Source organism: Pipistrellus hanaki (assembly GCF_964339955.1).
Source record: "Pipistrellus hanaki genome assembly, chromosome: 6".
Lineage (NCBI taxonomy): Eukaryota > Metazoa > Chordata > Mammalia > Chiroptera > Vespertilionidae > Pipistrellus > Pipistrellus hanaki.
This window is the reverse complement of record NC_140508.1, coordinates 37,066,977-37,086,600: the sequence shown is the minus strand read 5'-3', so window position 1 is coordinate 37,086,600 and position 19,624 is coordinate 37,066,977. Positions and strand designations below refer to the sequence as shown.

General features: G+C 43.4%; 2 protein-coding genes across 3 annotated transcripts; one reads left to right on the top strand and one right to left on the bottom strand.

The window, feature by feature from the left end:
• Positions 1-534: 534 nt before the first annotated feature.
• On the bottom strand, positions 535-2,152 carry ROMO1 (reactive oxygen species modulator 1). 2 transcript variants are annotated; one of them, XM_084887731.1, is made up of 3 exons: positions 1,897-2,152; positions 1,586-1,761; positions 535-719 (listed from the first exon to the last, which is right to left on the bottom strand). In XM_084887731.1, the coding sequence occupies exons 2-3, from the start codon at positions 1,714-1,716 to the stop codon at positions 611-613; spliced, it is 240 nt and encodes a 79-aa protein (XP_084743857.1). In that variant the 5' UTR covers positions 1,717-1,761; positions 1,897-2,152; the 3' UTR covers positions 535-610. The 2 variants fall into 2 exon arrangements, with proteins under 2 accessions (XP_084743857.1, XP_084743856.1); XM_084887730.1 differs by having other exon boundaries at positions 1,586-1,716.
• On the top strand, positions 2,020-17,762 carry NFS1 (NFS1 cysteine desulfurase). Its single transcript, XM_084887729.1, has 13 exons — positions 2,020-2,154; positions 2,725-2,834; positions 3,546-3,662; positions 5,396-5,479; positions 9,009-9,161; positions 10,900-10,993; positions 11,553-11,687; positions 14,402-14,559; positions 14,975-15,080; positions 15,159-15,240; positions 16,157-16,240; positions 16,646-16,735; positions 17,091-17,762. Exons 1-13 carry the CDS (start codon positions 2,058-2,060, stop codon positions 17,152-17,154), a joined length of 1,374 nt encoding a protein of 457 aa, XP_084743855.1. The 5' UTR covers positions 2,020-2,057; the 3' UTR covers positions 17,155-17,762.
• Positions 17,763-19,624: the final 1,862 nt, after the last annotated feature.

Genomic DNA, 19,624 nt, shown 5'->3' with positions numbered 1-19,624 from the left:
AAACGTACTAAAAAAGAAAACACCCTTTTGAATTGTGACCTTGAGGAAATGAATTTTAAAAAATATATATTTTATTGATTTTTTACAGAGAGGGGGAGAGAGAGCTAGAAATGTCTATGAGAAACATCGACCAGCTGCCTCTTGCACACCCCCCACCTGGGATGTGCTCACAACCAACGTACATGCCCCTGACTGGAATCGAACCTGGGACCTTTCAGTCCGCAGACCGATGCTCTACCACTGAGCCAAACCGGTTTTGGCAAGGAAATGAATTTTTTACCTTTAAAACACTAATGATGGGAGACATGCAATGCTTCCAACAATAAAGATTTATAAAAAATTAAAACTGATAAATCAACAAAAGGTTGAGTAATAAAGGTTTACTAGAATTTATGAAAGTTTCCAGCCATGGAAAAATTTTCTAGTTTGTAAACACTCAGGTCTAGTGAAAAAGAAACCTCAGCCCACCTCGGAAAATCTCTAAACAAGCTGTATAATAGTCTGCAGAAGAAAAAAATGCCTCCAAACACAGACTACTCAAAGTGTTTTTATTATAGTACATGGGCTGGGGCTGATGGGATAGAGTAGATGTGAGCAACCACTGCCCTGATTAGCATCGGATGCCCATTCCGATAGCCATGAATGTGCCAAAGGTGCCGCCACTCTGCATCATGGTTTTCCCGATGCCGCCCATCAGCTCCCGACCCCGCATTCCAATCCTGAGAGGAGGAAACCAAGATGGGGCCAATTGGGAACACAAATATTATATATGGAGAAATATGAACTGTGCTTCTAAGGATGAACCATACACTCAAGAAGTCCAATAGGACATTAGCCCCTCCCCCAGGATCAGTAATGACTAGTTGAAAAGGATCTATCAGAGACTGCCTTTAGTTTCTGAGAGGCTGCAAATACAGTGTCAAGTACATGGAAACCATTTTTTTCTGCTTGGTTTTACCTTTCAAGCATGTACATATGATTCAATAACAACAGCTGTGTTTTAGATGGTTTCCTAGTGTTAAAAGTGATTGTGGAGTCATTTTACAGACTGTGTCAAGTATAAAAGAATTGTGATAACAGCATCTAGCACAGTGATTGACACGAAGTGCAAAATAAGTAGTAATTTCAGTCTGAAAAATTGAGGAGAGTCATATGTGAAAGTGACACTGTGTAGAATTTATCTGCTGCATTTCTACATCCTGTTGCCTGTAGTAAAACTGCTCAAGTTTCATGATGTGCAGTCGGGAATAACGGCAACGACAGTAATAACCATTTCCTGAGGACTTAATACATGCTCGGTTCGGTGCTAAGTGTTCTCTGCCTTGATCCTTACAACTCTAGGAGGTAGATGTTACTAACTTGGTTCTACACCTGAGGAAACCCAGGCTCAACTTGCCTAAGGCTACAGAAGTGGAGCGCTGGGGCGGAGGGATTCCGACCGGTCCTAACTGAAGGTGGTTAGGACACTGGTCTCGCTCCGAGGTCATCGAGACTGGAACGCGCTAGGCTCCATTCGGGCAGCAGGCCAAGCGGAGAGGGCGGGGAGGTCCGCGAGTCCCACCCCAGGTCACCACCGCGCCCTCACCTGAGGCAGGAAAAGGTGCCGAAGAGTGCCCCGGCCGCCATGCCCACGGCGCAGCCCATCACAAAGCCCATCTTCACCCGGTCGAAACAGCTTGGCTGGGACTGTCCATAGGGACCCACGGTCACCGGCATCTGCGAGGTTCGAGGATCAGGGAAATGCAGGCCTGACCGCCAGCCCTAGAGTCGGGCGGAGTCAGAGGAAAAGGGGTGGGGAGCGGACCTAAGGGTTCGAGGAAGCTCGGGAAGGTAAATCAGCGTGTAACCCGAATCCATCACCCTCTGAGCGTTCCGACCCTCGAGCCCCCACCTCACCTCGCTCGCGGCCTCGGTCTTGCAGTTCCACGTCTCACGGAACGCAAGGTGGAGCGCGCTGGTGGCCCGAGGAATCGCTTCCGGGGCGCAGAGCAGTACTTCCGGGAGTCCGTAGCTAAGTGCTGCAGCCGCTCGGGACGAGGGGCTGTGCCTCCGGGACCATGTTGCTGCGGACAGGTTGGAGGCGGGTGGCTGCGGCCCTGCCGGCGGTTCCGGGGCCTCGGCCCGAGGCGCCCACCCGGGGTCTGCGCCTGCGCGGTACGCTCTGGGTCCCGCTCGCTGCCACCCTCCCGGGAGGCGCGCCTTCTTTCTCCTCCGCGCGGCGACGCAGCTCAATATTCCGTAGCCTCCCTCTTCCGCCCCTACCCGGACCCTCTGACCCTTTCCCTCGGCTTCATCCCTCCAGTTTTCTCTAGCTGGCCTTCTTAGCGACTTCGCCGCGACCCACTCAGATCTTATCCCACTGGCCTTCCCAGCCTGAGAGGCTAGGCCTTCATTCTTCTAACCAACTTCTAGAGATGCTAGCCGTCCAGCAAGGGACCTTCAAAGGCCATCTTCCCTACTATGCCTCCACATCCCTTCTAAATGGCTTTGCCATTTCAGAGCCTTCCCAACTCCCAACGAGGCAACTTTAATATTGTCCCTAACATCCCTCTCCAAGAGCCCTGCCTCTATCCCTTATCTCCGTTTACAGTTTGCTCAAATCCTGATGTTTTCTTTCGTTTTTCATTAAGATTCAACCCCAGTATTCCTTAAACTTTACCTTCTGATGTCTTGGATACCCTGTGTCCATAGTCACTTGGCCACTCTGTTCCATATTTCTGGCAGTTGCAGACCATGCTCCCCAGTCAGCTGTTCCCTCCGATACAGCCATTGCTCCAGAGATGGAGTCAGTGCTGCGACCTCTGTACATGGATGTGCAAGCTACAACTCCTCTGGTAAGAATGGAGAGGCAGCTTTTCCCACGCCGTTTATAGGGATTATATTGTGGAAGTGACAATGTACAGAAGTGGTTGGATTCTTGTAGAACTAAGAGCCACTGATGAGTGTGTGCAGGAAAAAGCAGTGAGCTAGGAGTTAGGAGGCTTAACTTGTAGTCCACTTGAAATGATTCAACTACTTACAAGCTATTGATGTTGGTCAAATCACTTCAGTGGGGCACTACAGTAGTAATTAAAATCATGGGCTCTGGAAGTAGCAGCATGGCTATTTAGTAACTATGAGTGTGGGCAAGTAGTAAATGGATTAAATTAAAAAGACATAACACAGCCCTTAACAGTGTGGCACATGATGAGCACTTGAATATTAATACAAGATTTCACCAATATGTGGACTCTGTCATAACCTGGCCCCTTGAAAGTCACATATCCTGGGAGGAATGTAAACATCTGCAGAAATGGCTGTTAGGAAATGACAGTGTTTTTTAGATTACCCAGGGAGATGGTAGATGGCCTGATTTAAGAAGGATTGGGAGTGGGAGTGTATTAAGTTGATATTTGGTTAGTACCTGAGGGACTGGAGGGATGTTTGAGGCCTAATTGGGCATTGTCTGAAGGGTTGGGAGTTTGCTGAGGCAGGTCTGAGGAGATGGAGTGGGGCCTAAGTTAGCTATGGGGCTCACGAAGACTGATCTGTTCTTTTGTGCTCAGGACCCTCGGGTACTTGATGCCATGCTCCCTTACCTAGTCAACTACTATGGGAACCCACACTCCCGGACACATGCTTATGGCTGGGAGAGTGAGGCGGCCATGGAACGTGCTCGCCAGGTTAGTACAGAGGAATGGGGGTGGGGTGGGGGGGGGCCTACTGATGGCATGGATTTAGTGGCCTGTGGGAGGCATTTCCTTGGTAGGTATGGATGGAGGTATAAATGGTTTGGGACTCTTTAAGAGATTCAGAGAGCAGGCCTTGGTATCCCCTAAAGGCATTTGATTAGTTCTCACATTCCCTAACGAAATGACCTTTGGCAAGTTATTTAATTTCTCTAAGCCTTAGTTTCCTCACATTGCAAATGAGATTGTAACCCTACTCCCTAGGGTTATTGGGTGAATTAAATAAGACAATGCTAGTGATGTGTTTATTAATCTAATGCATTGATGAGTCCAATAGTGCTTTTTCTTTCTTTTTTTCTTCTTTTTTTTTTTTTTTTAGTGCTTTTTCTTTTAATACAAATTTTAAAAATTGATATTAGAGGAAAGGAAAGAAAGAGAAAGACGATTGATTGCCTCCCACATGTGCCCCGACTGGGGATCAAACCCATCTTTTTATATACAGGACAATGCTCCTATCAACTGAGCCACACTGGCCAGGGCTGAAATAGTGTTTGTTTGTTTCTTTGTTTGTTTGTTTGTTTTTTTAATGTCTTTATTGATTTTGGAGAGAGGAAGGGAGAGGGAAAGAAAGATAGAAACATCATTGACAGAAAAACATGGATTGGCTGCCTCTTGCATGTCCTCTACTGGGGATCGAGCCCACAACCAGGGCATGTGCCCTGACCTGGAATCAAACTGTGACCTCCTGGTTTATAGGTTGACCCCTGAGCTACACCAGCCAGGCACTAGTACTTTCTTATTTTGTTAATCCTCACTTGAGTATATTTTTCCATTGGTTTTTAGGGAGAGTGGAAGAAAGAGGGAAAGACAGAGCGAAACATCAATATGAGAGAAACACATCGATCGGTTGCCTCCTGCATGTGCCCCAACCAGGGACCCAGGTCTGGGAGGAACCTGCAATCAAAGTACATGCCCTTGACCAGAATTGAACCCAGGGTCCTTTGGTCTGTAGGCCAATGCTCTGTCCACCAAGCCAAACTGGCCAGAGTGAACTAGTACTTTCTTCAAAACAGCATTATTGTCCTGGCAGGTGTGGCTGTTTGTTGAGCATCATCTCATGCACCAAAAGATCACCAGATCAATTTCTGGTCAGGGTACCTACTCAGGTTTTGGGTTTGATCCCCAGTGTCTGTCTGTCTGTCTCTGTCTCTGTCTGTCTCTGTCTCTGTCTCTGTCTCTCTCTCTCTCTCTCTCTCTCTCTCTCTCTCTCTCTCTCTCTCTTTAAAATCAATAAAATCAGCCCTGGCTGATTTGGCTCAGTGGATGGAGTGTCGACCTTCAAACTGAAGGGTCTCAGGTTTGATTCTAGTCAAGGGCACATGCCCAGATTGCAGGCTTGATCCCCATTGGGGAGCGTGCAGGAGGCAGCCAATCAATGATTATTTCTCATTATTGATGTTTCTATCTCCCTTCCTCTCTGAAATCAAAATAAAAAAATATTTTTAGATAAAAAATATTATTATTATTATTTTGTTTTGGGCTGGAAAAGAGTCTGGGATCTGGGGTGTAAGTGAATTTATCCTTGTCTGACCCTAGTAGGTACAGAGCTTGTTCTTGGGCAGTGGATAGGACACAGTGGAGGTCTAGAGCTCTGTCCTAGCTGTGTCCTGGGGTCAAGTACTTTCCTGGGGAACTGATGGTACTCATCTCTGTTTCTTGACTTGCAGCAAGTAGCATCCCTCATTGGGGCTGATCCTCGTGAAATCATTTTCACTAGCGGCGCTACTGAGTCCAATAACATAGCAATTAAGGTAAGAGGGCATATTGGGGCTTTCTTGACTTGGGATATGGTATCTTTCTATCATCTTGGCTCATACATATATTTCCCAGCCACCCACTCCCGCCCTATTGTGAAGAAAAGACACACATACTCTTTCTAATTTGTTGTTTCCTTCAATTCTTTGCCATCTAAAAATCTTTGCTCCTATTGAACTGAGCTCCATAAGGTAGTTGGATAGGAAAGGAGGTAGCTCTTGGATCACTTGATTTTTTGGATAGCAGCTACTTCACAGAGTGGATAATGGTGACTTAGCACTTCCCCTGTCCTTCTGATCGAGTCACAGTGAAGTCCAGATGCACTTATAATTGGGCATGTTTCTCAGTTTCATTCTTGTATGTATGATTTCACAGCTGCCTTCCTCTCAGCCTTCCTTTTCTTTCTGATCAGATCTTTTTGCAACAAGTACCTCCCATTTTTTTTAGATGTCCCATTTTTTAAAGTCCTGATTACTCTGGTACCCTCTGCAGGCATTCATTTGGTCACTCATTTTAGGATCAGCAATTCTATCCTTGGGACATACTACAGATATTTGGTACTTATAAAAGTAAAATTCCACACTCAGTAGTCATGTTGGTGTTTCATGGAACATACTCACCTCTGACTGAGCCTGGTTACTAGGATCACTTGTGTAAATACCCTGGTTCTGATAACTTGTGGGCTGCTATAAATTCAACCCTGGCTTTACCCCCTCTCACCATGGTCTCTCAACTGTGCGTCCAATGTTTTATTTTATTTTTATTTTATTTTATGACCTGTCCTGAGTGTAAGAGGCCAGGGACAGGCTCCAGAATCATACTGCCTGATTCTGTTAGCAGGAAAGCATCCTTTATTTGGACTATAGAGATCACAGAGCCAGATCCCTCTAAAGATGGGGATGGTTTCAAAACTTTGAAAATGTTTGCTTTGAAAGGTCCCACAGATCCCAAACCCAGAGCTTAAGGATCACTAAGAATAGTTGTGACATTGTTCCCTTCAGTCCCCTGGATGGGTAAAGTAAATACCTATGTGCTATGAGAGCCTTCTACACTGTGGTTAAGTGAGATAGGAGACGGGGCAACTTTTAAATGTTTTCCTTTTATGTCTCTTATCCTGGAGAACATACAGTTATTATATTGTTTTAAATTTTGCCTAATTAGTTTTTTGGTTTTTTTTTTTAACAAATATATTTTATTGATTTTGTACAGAGAGGAAGGGAGAGAGATACAGAGTTAGAAACATCGATGAGAGAGTCATCGATCAGCTGCCTCTTGCACAACCCCTACTGGGGATATGCCCGCAACTAAGGTACATGGCCTTGACCAGAATTGAACCCAGGACCTTTCAGTCCCCAAGCTGACGCTCTATCCATTGAGCCAAACCGGTTTCGGCTAGTTTTGTTTTTTTTCAATATATTTTATTGATATTTTACAGAAAGGAGGAAGGGAGAGAGATAGAGAGCAAGAAACGTCGATGAGAGAGAAACATCGACCAACTGCCTCTTGCACACCCCCTATTGGGGATGTGCCTGCAACCAATGTACATGCCCTTGACCGGAATCGAACCTGGAATCTTTCAGTCCCCAGACTGACGACGCTCTACCACTGAGCCAAACCGATTTCGGCAAATTTTGCCTAATTAGTTTATATTATTTTATAGTAGTGCTCTATGATAAGCTCTGGAGGAATGGAGTTGTACATTTTATTTCTTTAATTTTTAGAAAGTAATCATATATTTGTAGTATGATTTTTAATTCTGTAGAAAAGTTTAAAATATAATATGGCTTCCTCCCCTATTCTGCTCCGAATTCTGTTACTAAACTAATTCTGTTTATTGTTGTTTCAAAAAAAAACACACATATATATGAATATGCTTTTAATATTTTCACAAGTTGTAGCATGTAATACTTATTCTTCTATAGCCATTAATAACATATCTTATGTTCTTCCATTTCAAACTCCATTATTTTTTTTTTCAAACTCCATTATTTTTACTATAAGTACATTCTTGTTTATGGAGTTGTATTATTACAACTTAGTATTCATTTTATTATACTATTCATTCTCTTGGATGTGTTTAACCTTCCCATTTTTCTTGAGGATTGTAAATATAACTAAAGCATATTTTGTCTCTATAGCTTCTCTATTTTTTGAAATATTTTCTTAAGGTAAACACCCAAAAGAGGAATCACAGTTAAAGAATGTGAATACAGCCGAAACCGGTTTGGCTCAGTGGTAGAGCGTCGATATGCGGACTGAAAGGTCCCAGGTTCGATTCCGGTCAAGGGCATGTACATTGGTTGCGTGCACATCCCCGGTAGGGGGTGTGCAAAAGGCAACTGGTCGATGTTTCTTTCTCATCGACGTTTCTAGCTCTCTATCTCTCTCCCTTCCTCTCTATAAAAAATCAATAAAATATATTAAAAAAAAAAAAAAGAATGTGAATACAGCTTTTAAGACATCTTTCTACACAATTATCTGAAGATTTAGAGCTTAAATATGCCATTAGCAAGGAATAAGTATATGAGTTTCATTTCTATACTGCCAGCTTTGGGTATCAGTATCTCTCTATTTGTATGCTTTGCTATTTAAGTAGAAATAAAAGAGAGGCTTTTGCTTGTGGCGTAGGGTTAGGCATGCTCTGGATTTTCCACCTGTGAATATATTTGGTCTTTGTTCTCTGTTCCTGTACAGAGCTTCAAAAACCCTTGGAGTTTTCTGAATGACAGGATTGTCATTCCTTATTCAAAGCAAGCTTCTTTGTACCATTCTGTGTTTATGGTTCTGGAGTAATTCATGTGGGCCCTTAGTTTCAAGGGACAGGCTGCCTACTCCAGAAAGATCAAGCATGTGATTAAAGGGTGGGAACTTCCAGCTATCCTGTCCTCTGGGGAGGAGAATGGGTCTGGAGATTGGATTCAGTTCAATGGCCAAACATTTAATCAGTCATGCCTATGTAATGAAGCCCCCATAAAAACTCTGGACAACGAGGCTTGCAGCAGCTTCCAGGTTAGTGGACTCATGGGTGTGTGGAGAAGGGGTGGCATGCCTAGATTCCAGGAGGAAAGAGCATGGAAGCTCTGGGCCCCTCCCCACATAGTCCTTACCCTATGCATCTCTTCCATTTGGCTGTTCCTGAGATGTATTCTTTATAATAAAACCAGAGTCATAAGTACACCACTTTTAATGAGTCCCGTGAGTTATTCTAGTGAATTATTGAACTTTAGAGGGCTATGGAAGCCCTAAATTTGTAACCAGCTGGGCAGAAGTATGGGGGTGCGGGGGAGGGTTGTAACATCCAGGACTTGCAGTTGGTGTTGGAAATGGAAGCAGTCTTCTGGGCCTGGGCCCCTTAACCTGGGCTAACTCTGGGTAGTTAGTATCCTTTGTGGGACAACCAGTGGGTGTTAGAGAATTGACCTTGAAGTATACCACCCTTGCCCACTTTTCCTTTACAAATGGAATGGAAGTCATTGCTGTCTCTCTGAGTATATTCTCCTTTTTCCCACCATCGCCAATTTACAGGGGGTGGCTAGGTTTTATAGGTCACGGAAAAAGCACTTGATCACCTCCCAGACAGAACACAAATGTGTCTTGGACTCTTGCCGTTCACTGGAAGCTGAGGGCTTTAAGGTCACCTACCTCCCAGTGAAGAAGAGTGGGATCATTGACCTGAAGGTAGGAGTGGCTCTTGGCATGAGGGGGGAAATTGGAGGAGCATGGCTCCTGCCTTTGTATCTATATCTATCTTCAGTCTCAGCTTAAGCTTGAAGGACTAGATCTAATGGTGAGGGTGGGGCTTAGAGAAGTAGGCCTAGCAGAGAAACCAAGAGCATGTTCCCTTTGAGTGTGTACCATCGTCCTTTTCTCTGGAGCATGTATTTCTCAGCTTTGTTGCTGCTTCCTGGTTTGTGTGGGATGTGTGCGTAGGATGCCAGGGGCTGATATCATGGTGAAGCTCTGGCCTCTTCCTCCCCTACTCTAAAGAGGAGCTATAGTTTTTTAGAAAAATATTTCCCTTTTGGTCCTATGTCCTTATGTGTCCATTTTGGGTAGTGAGTCTAAGCATCTTGTCCACCAGAGTTTGGATACTAGCATCCCTAGACAAATCCTAAGATGTAGTATGTAGACAGAACCCTGTCATGTACATTTGGAACTGATGAGGGAACTCAAGATTACATGAAGGTTGGAGAAAGTGAGGCAGAGAAATCTCCATGATTGGTTTACAGGATAGTTAACAAGATTATGTGCTCCTATGAGGTGTGGAAAAGAGGATTATTCTGGCATTTCAAAGGTGTATTAACCTAGATGTCCAAGGTAAACTTCACTAAAGAAGTTAGAGGTCAAGGGCATATGTACCCACCATACCTGCCCCAATTAGAATTTTTTTTAGGAATTTAAAAATAAAATCTTCACCTGAGGATATTTTTCCCATTGCGTTTCAGAGAGAGACACAACTGGTTGCCTCCCACATGTGTCCCCAACCAGGGCCAGAGAGCGAACCTGGAACCCGGGTATGTGCCCTTGATCCAGAACCGAAGCTGAGACCTGGATTCAAATACTGATGCTCAGGCTGATTCTCTAACCATTGATCCCACTGTTCAGGGCCAGTTAGTAATTTTTTATCAGATCACCCTGTGAGATTATTTTTGGTCATTGATTTATTACAGCACCTCTTTTTTTTTTTTTTTAAATATATTTTATTGATTTTTTTCAGAGAGGAAGAGAGAGGGACAGAGAGTTAGAAACATTGATGAGTGAGAATCATCGATCAGCTGCCTCCTGCACACCCCCCACTGGGGATGTGCCCTCAACCAAGGTACATGCTCCTGACCGGAATCGAACCCAGGACCTTTCAGTCCGCTCTATCCACTGAGCCAAACCGGTTTCGGCTACAGCACCTCTTTTTGTTCACAAGTTGTTGTTTGGTTTTTTTAAAATATATTTTTATTGATTTTTCACAGAGAGGAAGAGAGAGGGATAGAGAGTTAGAAACGTCGATGAGAGAGAATCATCGACCACCTGCCTCTTGCACACCCCCTACTGGGGATGTGCCCGCAACCAAGGTACATGCCCTTGACCGGAATCGAACCTGGGACCTTTCAGTCCGCAGACTGACGCTCTACCACTGAGCCAAACCGGTGCCGGCTGTTCACAAGTTTTATAAAGAACAAACGCTGCCAAAGTGTTTGGTTTTTATGGCAAAGTGTTTTTCAGTTTGGCTGTACCACTTTACATTCCATGAGTAATATATGAATGATACCGTTTCTTTGCATTCTCCCCAGCAATTTTGTATTATCAGTATTCTGATAGGGGTGTAGCAAAAGATCCCCTTTTCAAGACTAAGCTTGCCCACATTCTAAGTTAGGGAGTACCTGGTGGTGTTGTACAGCCTTCTTATTCCTGATATTCTTAGGAACTAGAGGCTGCTATCCAGCCCGATACCAGCCTGGTCTCAATCATGTCTGTGAACAATGAGATTGGAGTGAAGCAGCCCATTTCGGAAATAGGTGAGTATGGTGGTGAACCCTGATGCTAGTCCACCAAGCATCTTTGTAGTGGGAGGGGGCTGGGAGCTGAAACACTATAGAGCACAGTATGGCAACCCGGGGAAAGACACATTGTAAATGATGTAGCCAGTATTTGAATCCAGGTCTAGTACCTTTTATGTGCTTTTCATTTTACTGCAATTGGTATAGTAAAAAAAAAAAAAAAAAAAAAATCCCCCAAAACCTCTGCTCTTCTTTTTTTCTTCCTCTGGCTGTTTTCACTTTTGAACATCTCTTTATTATGCTAATTTAGAGCCAGACTTAACCTCCTAGTCACATTAGCAAATTCATCTGTTAATCTTTACCTCTTTTAAATAAAAAGGGTTATGAAAGTTGGTCTCTTTTACATAAAAAGGGTTATGAAAGATCAGTGTTGAAGAGAGAGAAAGAGAAATGACTTATAAGGTTTGAGGCTAATGCCAAATGCAGTTTTGCCTTAGAACTCATGGAACATTGTGGGATCACTGCAGGGTGACTTTCCAACATGGTGCTCTGATCTTTCCCTCTGTTGTTTCCTCAGGGCAGATTTGCAGTTCCAGAAAGGTCTATTTCCATACCGATGCAGCCCAGGCTGTTGGAAAAATCCCAGTTGATGTCAACGACATGAAAATTGATCTCATGAGCATCAGTGGCCACAAAATCTATGGTCCCAAAGGTACCAGCCCTTCCTAGAGTCCCTCTGCTCTGTACTTCCCAGTAAACCCTTTGATTGGTGTTTCTTGTGTTGTAGGCAACATAGCACCAAGTGTCTATTGCTGGTGGGGTCAGACCAGTCCTGGGTTCAGCAACTTCAGTATTTGAGTTTTGGCTAGGAAAGAATTTAGAGCCAAGACCCAAACTATAAGAGAACATATATTTAGTAAAGCACAGAGGTAGAAAAAGTAATTCCTAGGAGAAATGGGCTTAGGAAACAAGTCATAGAGGTAAAGGAAGAACCCTTGAAGGTAGGGAGTGAGGAAGATAATGGTAACATGCCTTGGGGGAGGGTAGAGAGGGGTAGAGAAAGGGAAAGGCATGGTCATGCTCTGGGGAGGGAGAGCACTGGGTGGAGATTTAATTTTTTTAATTAATTAATTAATTAATTTATTATTATTTAAAACACATTTGAGAGAGAACATTGATTTGTTGTTCCACTTATTTGATTCTTTAAAAAAAAATTTTTAATAAATATATATTTGTTTTATTGATTTCAGAGAGGAAGGAATAGGAAGAGAGAGATAGAAACATCAGTGATGAGAGGGAATCTTTATTGGCTGCCTCCCACACGTTGGACCGAGCCTGCAACCCAGGCATGTGCCCTTGACTAGAATTGAACCTGGGACCCTTGAGTCCGCAGGCCAACACTCTATCCACTGAGCCAAATTGGGTTGGGCTGGTTGATTCTTTTTTAAAAATATTTTTTTATTGATTTCAGAGAGGAGATTACCCCACCACCACCACCACCACCACCACCGCTAGGGACCGAGCCCTTGTGCCCAAGCATTTGCCCTTGACCAGAATCAAACCCAGGACCCTTGAGTCCACAGGCTAATGCTCTATCCACTGAGCAAAACTGGCCAGGGCTATTATTTTTTAAAAATATTTTTTTATTGATTTCAGAGAGAAAGGGAGAGGTAGAGAGAGACAGAAACATCAATGATGAGAATCATTGGAGCCCGCAACCCGGGCATATGTCCCTGACCAGAATCTAACCAAGGACCCTCAGTCCACAGGCCAACACTCTAGCTCTATCCACTTAGACAAACCAGCTAAGGCTGGATGGAGATTTTAAAGGAGGTCCCACTGGAAGATCTCATTAGAATACTCAGCCCGGCTGGCATGCTCAGTGGTTGAGCATTGACCTATGAACCAGGAGGTCATGGTTAAATCCCCAGTCAGGGCATATGCCTGTGTTGCAGGCTCAATCCCAATGTGGGATGTACAGGAGACAGCCGATCAATAATTATCTCTATCATTGATGTTTCTAGGTCTTTCTCCCTCTCCCTTCATCTCTAAATTAATAAAATCAACAAAAATATATTACAAAAAAAAATATTCAGCAGCTTTCCAGATGTGTCCTTTCAGGGTCTAAGTCTCAACTGCAGTGGGTCTTTAGTCAATGCAGCTGGTCCTGAGGTCAGCCATGGGGTCACTGGTCTGGTTTTGCTGCTTTTCTGGGCCTGGAGCTGAAATAAAACTGATGTTATCTCTAAGAAGGAAAGGTAAGGGGGTCTAAACTGCATGGCCAGCAAAATGCTAGGGGAAGAACAGTCACCTGGGGGCGAGGTCCAATCCTACAGCTGTCCTTTGCTGGGCTTTCAGGACTTTCTGCCTGGTGACCTTCTGTACTTGGCCCATTAGGTCGATGCTCAATAACTTAGTCACACAGGCTGGGTATATCTTTTTAAAAATAATTAAAGTACACTCCTTAACCAGTTTGGCTCAGTGGATAGAGCGTCCGCCTCTGGACTGAAGGGTCCTGGATTCAATTATGATCAAGGGCATGTACCTTGGTTGCAAGCTTGATCCCCAGTAGGGGGCGTGCAGGAGGCAACTGATTGATGTTTCACATTGATGTTTCTAAGTCTCTATCCCTCTCCCTTCTTCTCTGCAAAAAATCAATAAAATACATTTAAAAAAAATTAAAGTATAGATTGTTAAAATTTTAAGTGTTTTCTAATAGTGTATCTTGGAGATTTTACAGCGGCAGTATAAAAGGAGCTTTCTCATTCTTTTATACACCTGCTTTGTATTTCATGTGTCATAATTTATTTGCCCATACTCCTGATGAAAGACATCTAAGATGTTTCCTTTTTTTTTTTTTTTTTTTTTTTTGCTATTGTGAGTAATGCTGCATTGGGTGATGCCGTTTTACACATGCTTAAGGAGCTACTTTAAACTTAAAAATGAGTTTTGACTCCTTCTGGTAGTTACCCTCCTGATGTTAAATAATTTTGATATAACCCCAGCTGGCTTGGCTTGGTGGATAGAGCATTGGCCTTCAGACTGAAGGGTCCCAGGTTCGATACTGGTCAAGGGCACATGCCCGGGTTGCAGACTCGATCCCCAGTAGGAGGGGTGCAGTAGGTAGCCGATCAATGATTCTCTCTCATCATTGATGCTTCTATCTCTCTCCCTCTTCCTTCCTCTCTGAAATAAAAAAATATATATATATTTAAAAAATAATTTTGATTTGATATGTATTATGCTTTTACTGCTGTTTATTTTTGTCCTCAACCTTTTATAAAATTTCAAGCTTACAGAAAAATTTTGAAAAATTTCAAGCTTACAGAAAAGTTGAAAGACTATTTTGACCCCTTTGGAAAGTTATATTTTGTTTCATCTGCATTTTTCTTTTTCTCTTTTATGTAACAAACTTTTGTTTCCCAGGGGTTGGTGCCATCTACATTCGCCGCCGGCCCCGTGTGCGTGTGGAGGCCCTGCAGAGTGGAGGGGGGCAGGAGCGGGGTATGCGGTCTGGGACAGTGCCCACACCCTTGGTGGTGGGCCTGGGGGCAGCGTGTGAAGTGGCACAGCAAGAGATGGAGGTATGGAGAGAGCAGTTTCCTCTCACACCCTTTTCCCCTGTGTTGAGTCTCCTGTTAGAAGCTTCTCAGCATGATGAATCAGATCTCTGGCAGAAGAGGACGTTTAAGAAAACTGTCTTTGTCCCAGTGCTGCTGGCATCTTGTTTTGGAGGGAGGTGTTATGGACTCCAAAATCCAGGTTCTTTCAGTAGTTATCAGCTCATTTATTTCTGGGTATTGGAACCCATGTGTCCAATTATTTAGCACCTTTGCATACTAGGTGCTGTGCTCCATGCTGGGGATACAGTGGTCTCCAAGAGTAGCATAGGATGATAGATAGGTCTAATGCACAGTCACTTCTGGACACAGGAGTGGGGTTCCTTGTCCTGTGCTGTTGATGGTCACTATGCCTAGTTCTCTCTTGCCTGTTCCTTAGTACGACCACAAGCGAATTTCAAAGTTAGCAGAGAGACTGATACAAAAGATTATGAAGAGCCTTCCAGATGTTGTGATGAATGGGGACCCTGTTCACCATTACCCAGGTATGGACAGGCCTTTTCTATTCCCATTCTGGAAGAGCCTGAGACTAAGACTCCTCTTATAGTGGTTCTCTTTTCCAGGTTGTATCAACCTCTCCTTTGCCTATGTGGAAGGGGAGAGTCTGCTGATGGCACTCAAGGACGTGGCCTTATCTTCGGGGAGGTAAGTTGGACCGGACAAAAGGACTATGGCAGGACCAGTTAGCCTGGCTTCTAGGTGTTATAACAGATTATTGAGCTTTCCAGCATAGAAATAACAGAGACAAGAGCTCTTGGTTAAGAATAAAGGTCATTTTGTAAGCATCTATTTACTTATTTTTATGTTTTGTTAACCCTCATCCAAGCATACTTTTTCATTGATTTTTAGGGAGAGTGGGAGAGAGAAATATCAATGTAAGAGAAACACACCGATTGGTTGCCCCCTTCACTTGCCCCAACCAGGGCCCGGGAAGAGAGGAGCCTGCAACCAAGGTACATGTACTTGACCAAAATCGAACCCAGGATCCTTAGGTCCACAGAATGATGCTCTATCCACTAAGCCATCCTGGCTAGGGCGTAAGCATCTATTTTTTTAGCTAGCTGGGCACAGGCTGAAATTGCAATTCTAGGAGGGCTTCTTGGGGTAGAATTTTGTACGTGTTATAGTCCTGGGAGATGCAAGTATCTGTTCTAGTATTATATTAGCAGTTCTGTAGTAGGCCTCAGAACTGAAGTATACTTTGAAGGCCACCACGGGTACGGGTTTAGCTGCCATCTATGCTGGTACAATATGGTGTATTCAGTCACAGGAGAGTGAACACTGTTCTGCTGCCTCTTGTTGTCAGACCAGCTCTTGTTGTGGTGTCATTCTGTGGCAATATCCTTGTTCAAGGAGGTTAACCTCCATATGGCCCAGAGGAGCTTGGTTTACATCCCAGAAAGTGCCAGTAGCATCCCGCCCTTTGGCTCTGACAGATGGGAATGTCTCTTTTGTCTCCATGTTATGACTGTAGGGGCCTGGGAAATGGGAGAAGTCTGGGGGTTTGGGGCTAAAATCAGATGCTGATGAACTGAGCAAGGCTCTGCCTCTTTCTCCTCAGTGCGTGCACTTCTGCATCCCTGGAGCCCTCTTATGTCCTTCGAGCAATTGGCACTGATGAGGATTTGGCTCACTCTTCTATCAGGTCAGTCAGCTGAGCTGTAACATTTATGAAAGGCGTCTTTTTGTGTGTTTTACCTCCTGTTATCGTCTCCTCAACCTAGTTTTCCTTATTCCTCCTTAAGTCTTCATGAACGTTTCTAGACTAGTGATTCTCAGACTTCACTGACTAACACCTGGGAAGTTTGTGTCAGATGAAGATTTCTGAATCCTACACTCCGAGAAAATGATTCACTAGGCCTGGAGGAATAGGAAACTTCTCTGCAGATTCTGATGTGGCTGGTCCACAAACCACAGAAACTGAGCCCTAGAGGGGAAGGGCCGTGTCTCTCCATGTTGTGTGTGGAGTAAATCCTCACTGAGTATTTGCTAATGAATTCACCTCAGTGCTAGAGCTCTGATGCAGAGCTTTCTCCTATGCCCTTTTCAGGTTTGGCATTGGCCGTTTCACTACAGAGGAGGAAGTGGACTACACGGTAGAGAAGTGCATTTACCATGTGAAGCGTCTTCGCGAAATGAGGTACGCATCGTTGTAGCAGAGACCCCGTGGAAGGAATTGCAGTGCTCATGCTGGGTTCACGTAGCCGGAAACCAGAGTTTGCAAATAATTGGATTTTAGGATTTAGAGGTTCCACAAAGCAAAAAAGTGAATATCTTTGGCTACTTATTTTCAGAATATGGAAAAATGCTTTTAAAAACTAAAGAAGCACATAAATTCAGGTGTTTTTTTGGAGTCTTCATAGTTGTCATTGCAGCAATATCAATACACAATTTGTGATTTGTAGTTTAAGTATAGGAAAACTCCCTTTAATAAAGGATTCTTAACTGCTTCTCCTCTAAGCCCTCCCTCATCCAATATCTCTTCTCTTTGGCAGCCCTCTCTGGGAGATGGTGCAGGATGGCATTGACCTTAAGAGCATCAAGTGGTCCCAGCACTAAAAGAGTGGGCCTCGGACGTTGTGCTTCCTGTTTGCTCCTCGTCATCACTGCGCGGCCCCGCATTACACCCAGTGGGCGTTTATGTTCAAATCAGAATTGGTATAGCCCAGTTGACTTCAGCATCAGCTCACCTCCAAGACAGAAACACAGGCTTTTTCCTGGGTCTCAGCTTTTTTTTGGTGGGAAACACTCCCCATTTATCTCCAGGAGTCCTCTGTTCGTATCGTCAGTGGATGTCTCACCTTGAAACGGAAGGAACATTTGTTATGATCTTGCTCTATATCCTTGGTGGAGAGAACCAGAAGAGAAGAAGGCTCTTTGTTCAGGGACCCTGTTGCTGTACATGGACATTTGAATTGTTGCTTACTGCTACTAGCAAGACTGATTCCTTTAGGAATAACATAATAACTATGATTTAAACTTTTTTGTGGCCTCAAAGGCCACATCTTCATATTGACTGTAGATGGAACAGACTGTTCTTATCTCCTTTTCTTTTGACCTAGTGGAGTGAGAAATATCTATATAATAATACCCATAATTTTGATAATTTGTTTCTTTTTAAAAAATTGTTAATTTGCAGATTAGAGAAATAAAATTGTCTTCCTCTATTTGCTCTGTGACTTTATGAGAGGCCTAGGGAGAATTCCAAGCTGTGATTCTGAATTGTGGAGAAGACTACTACTCCACTTGATTTCCATAGATGACTCAGTGTGCTTGCATATGTCTTCTTTCAACAATTATTTGAGTGCTTGTCAGGAGCTTGATATTATTCTGGGTATTGGGGATACATTGGTTAACAGGACCAAAAGGACCTTCCCCTCATTCTTGTTGAGAGTCAGAAAATAATGAGTAAATAAATAAGCCTATGGAAGAAATAGAGTAGTAACAGAGATAATGGGGAGAACCTACTATGTTGGACATACTTTGAAATCTTTTTTGAGGAGATAAGAACAGTCTGTTCTATCTACAGTCAATATGAAGATGTGTCCTTTGAGCAGAAATGTGATTTCCAGTCATGGAAGGAGCAACAAAAGCAATAGGGACATTTATACTGGACTCTAAGCCACTTCCTACTCCAGTAGTACATTTATTCAATAAACAGTCATTGATCGGTGAAAAAAAAGCAAAAAGGCCTGAGCTATGAAAAAGCATGGTGTGTGTGAGAAACCAATAGAAGGCCAATGCAGCTAGAGTAGAGTTTTTTCCATTTGTGGGTCTGAAGACATAGGTGGATAGTTACCAGAACACAATCGAATGAGAGAAAAATAGACTACATCACACATATTTTTAAATTATTTATTTGCATGTATATACTAAATTGCAAATGTATTTCTTATGCTGGCGATGATCAAAAAAGTTTGAAAGCCACTAGTCTAAAGTATGGTGAATATAGATGGACAGGAGGAGATGAAATACATTTTTTAAATAAATTTTTTTTCAGTAATTTTAGATTTAGCAAAAGGTTGTAAAGATAGTACAGTTATATATTAATCACCCAACTTCTTCTAATTTAACTTGGTACTTTTGTCAAAACTAAGACTAACATCAGTACATTAATATGAACTAAACTTCAGATTTTATTCAGATCTCAACCGTTTTCCCACTAATGCCCATTTCCTGTTTCAGGATCCAATCCTGGACACAACATTGCATGTAGTAAGTTTTTTCTTCTTTTCTTTTGACTCGGTGCAGGAAAGTTTCCACAGAATGAGTCCAGGTGATTTTGAGATTATATTTGTTAAAGCTGAGGACAGTGAAACCATAAAGAGTTTAGGAGAAAGGAAGCATCAGGAGAGAGACTAGTGAGGCTGCTTTGGTTCTCTAGAAACCTTATAGGAAAGAAATGAGCCTAGGCAGTTACTTTGGTTCACTGGAAAGTCAGAGAAAAGGGGCCTTGGAGACAGGGACAGGTTCGGGGGGTTATCTTGGGATGAGCTGCAGCTGCCCACTGCTCTCTGGCAACCCTTCCAGTTTAGGAGGTGCATACCTGAGAGGGAAGAAAGGCATGCTCCCTGGAGAGATGCCTAGTAGGTTTTGTTTGTAATGCACTATATTATACCTACAAAGAGTATATTGAATAAAGTATAGATTTCATTTAAGCGTGGGATGGTCCTGGCCAGGTAGCTCAGTTGGTTAGAGCATCACCTCAATACACCAAGGTTATGGGTTCCATCCGACAGTCAGGGCACATTTAAGAATCAACCAATGAATGCATAAATAAGTGGAACAACAAATCGATGTTTCTCTCAAATCAATTTTTAAAATGTGATCCTTTTCTTTTCTTCCTTTGAAATTGTAAGAGAGCCGAGACCGGTTTGGCTCAATGGATAGAGCGTCGGCTTGGGGACTGAAGGGACCCGGGTTCGATTCTGGTCAAGGGCATGTACCTTGGTTGCGGGCACATCCCCAGTAGGGGGTGTGCAAGAGGCAGCTGATCGATGACTCTCTCTCATCGATGTTTCTAGGTCTC